General features: G+C 37.5%; 1 protein-coding gene across 1 annotated transcript; it reads right to left on the minus strand.

Annotated features, from left to right (window-relative positions):
- Positions 1 to 1,025: 1,025 nt before the first annotated feature.
- On the minus strand, positions 1,026 to 2,644 carry LOC121761233 (F-box/kelch-repeat protein SKIP25-like). The gene has a single exon (XM_042156863.1). It carries the CDS (start codon positions 2,339 to 2,341, stop codon positions 1,181 to 1,183), a length of 1,161 nt encoding a protein of 386 aa, XP_042012797.1. The 5' UTR covers positions 2,342 to 2,644; the 3' UTR covers positions 1,026 to 1,180.
- Positions 2,645 to 3,140: the final 496 nt, after the last annotated feature.

Genomic DNA, 3,140 nt, shown 5'->3' on the forward strand with positions numbered 1-3,140 from the left:
TTTGGGGGTTATTGATTTAGTGGTTGAAAAGGTGTTCAAAGACTGATAAATATAATTAAACAATAACATGCTTTAAAATTCCAACTGGAAGGTTTCTTCTTGGCATTTTCTTGATAGCTGAAGTCTATTTAAGTTTACTATATGAAAGAATCCTTATTACTAATAATCATTGTCCTTTTATAGGGTAAGTTCAAGCAATCAGGAAATTTTTTATGTTTGGTGCATTTTGCTTTTGTCAAAAAGTAGATGTTATGTCTAGACTCTGACTGGCTGAACAGAGGACCTTCTTTCCAACAGCATATGTTAAAGGTTATGATCCGTTTATTGGGACCATTCAAGTACGAGAACATTCATGCTTTAGGCTAAAGTTAAAAAAATTCTAAAGGCAAGCCTGTCCTTTATATTCCATTTTCTTCAAAGTCCCAGTTTGTATATTAGTAGATATTCCATAGAAATAAGTTTGAGAAACCAAATATCCCATAAAAGAATCTGATGAATCTTGTAATATATCTGGGGGATCTTGAATCTTTGAAAGCTTCACAGTTAAGTCTTGATCCTTGATCGGTCGAAGGATTACTTAGCATAAATTAAATAGCTATGAGTTATATTCTGCACTTTTATCTCCATAGAGTGAACTATTTACTGGATTACTGTTGTATCTCACTTATGCTTTTAGATGACTAATTTTGGACTGTGGACTTTGGACTCTTGTTTATTAACATACGTAGGCGTGCAATGGAGTTCTGTAACATACAATTGTTTTGCTTAATCTTGTCCTGTCCATAGGCTCTATGCCGAAACTCCTCATATCCAGCGCTTAATTATTGAAAACTTCTCATGTAGCAGTTATTTAAAAGTGAGTTGTCATTAATATTGTTACTGTTATGCAAAATTAAAAGACACTATGATTTATGTAGTTTTTCCTTGGTTGCTGCTGATACATAGGAAGATCTAGCACTCAGTAGACATGAAATTAAGTTCCATAAGTTGCAGAAACAAGTATTGGAATCTTTATGGGGAGAATATTCAAATTTGGAATAGAGAAGAAAAAGTTTGGAACTAATGAAGCAAAGAGAAGGCTATCATTTGTTTGTTCTAAAAGTGAAGTTAAAAAATTGATATTTTCCTCCTTTTGTGTTTATCTAAAACAGTTTCAGATTCTGTACAGAGTTGGGAGAATTCAACAAGAAGACTGATGAATGCTCATCCTTGGTAATATGTGGACTGCAATGACTTCCATACCTTCGGGTGGCTCCAATGTCCAAAAGTTAGGAGGCCTTGCAATTACAGATGCCGAAACATCCACCACAAAAATCTTGGCGCCATCAGCTGAAACAGCGCAAACTTTTCCACGGCCTGCAGATATATGCTGAGCCCCTTTCAGGTGATTCGAAGGCCCAACAAACTCTTCCCAGCAATCATTATCAGGATCATACATGCTCAGGCTTCCAGTTTCCTGATCTACCACATACATAACTTGGTCGCCTGTCGTTGCTGGTCCAGTCCATCCCCCAAGCATCCCCCTCGGCATTTGCTCCCATTTATTCATCGAAATGTTGTACACAGTGCCTTCTTTCAGCGCTCTCCCCTTAATGTTTACCATGCAGAGTTTCCCTCTGTACCCGATCGCTTCAATGGCTTCTCTACTAAACTTTGCATCTTTACACGCTGTCCTCGTGTCCCAGATCCAGTCGGCTTCCTTCTTTGACATGTCCCATCTCTCAAGAGATCTTGCCACATCTCTTTGGTACTGTGCGCCCGTCCCACTTGCCACGTACACTGAGCTATCCATTGAGCCAGTGACGCACCAACGCCTAGGAGAGTTAAACGGAGGCCCAAAGCTCCACTTGCTGGAAAGAGGGTTGAATACTAGTGGATGGTTAAGTGCTGGGAGAAAATTGTGAGTGTTGGCAGCTATGAGAAGTAGATGGCCTGATGCCGCGATAGATTGGACTGGAAGGATCCTTGATATGTAAGAAGGATGCCGGCTTAGCATGCAGAGAGGTGCACCAGAAGTGGGAGGGCTTGGAAGGGATCTCCACTTCCATGCAACGGGGTCGAAGCAGAAGAAACTAGCCGAATGGAATTGGCATGCAGAGTCCGGTGCAGGGGAGGTTGGTGCTAGAAGAGCGTAAAGAGAATAGAATGGAGAGAAGTTGGGAGAATAGATGAAGCGGCGCCATGAAATGCAGACTCGGTAAAGGAGGGAAGGTGGGAGATTTGCAAGACAAAGGGAGGCTAGATGGTTTGGCAGGCCGGGGAGTAGGACAGGCTCGGTTTGCAAGTCGTTCCCATCGAGGGTGATGTCTTTGTTTTTGCACTGTTTCTTTGCAGCTTCCATGGAGGCTGTTGCTGGTCTTGTGGGAAAGCTTGTATAAGAATGATTGATGAGGATAAAAGGTAATCAACTTTACTTGCCTTTTAAGCATTGTCTTTGGACCAGTTTATGTGCCAAAGTGGAGTAGGTTTTGCATGAACTAATGCAACCATCATTTTTGGCTAATAAATATTGCAAAAGTATAGAGGACAAATGTTAACCTTCAACTGATACAAACAAATGTCTGTCGATTTGCTTGTTATGATGAGGAAAGTAGGTTTTATTTTAATTTTTCTTGTTTTCCTCTGTTTTAGACTTTTAGTTTAAGTTCTCATTCATGTAGTGGGATATAGTATAATATGATATGAATTGTGAATTAGAGAATTTTATCTAACAATATGTCACTCTCTTATTTATCTAACGTGTCACGTGTGTTGGAAAAGGAATATTTGTCTCATTTTTGAGGATATTTCGGTGGATATTTGAGTAAATTCAATAGATAAAAGATTGGAAAAAATTGTCAGTGTTACTAACATTTCATAGAAATTATTGGATTAAATTCTTAACTATTTAGTGTGTACTATTAAATATGTAAAGTGTTTTAAAAAATATTTATAAAATACCTAAAATATTACCATTGTATTATAAATATATTCTCATTAATATATGTGCAAATTCATTATTATTATTCCGATTGGCAAAAAATTTTTATGAAGCATTTTATTCCCATAAATGATATATACTAAATAAAAATTAATACTAGATGTTTGGTTGGTTTATATAAAGAAATATTAAATAATATTCTAAAGTTGGATTTGTTTTA

The sequence above is a fragment of the Salvia splendens genome, chromosome 13 (genome assembly GCF_004379255.2).
Source record: "Salvia splendens isolate huo1 chromosome 13, SspV2, whole genome shotgun sequence".
Classification (NCBI taxonomy): domain Eukaryota; kingdom Viridiplantae; phylum Streptophyta; class Magnoliopsida; order Lamiales; family Lamiaceae; genus Salvia; species Salvia splendens.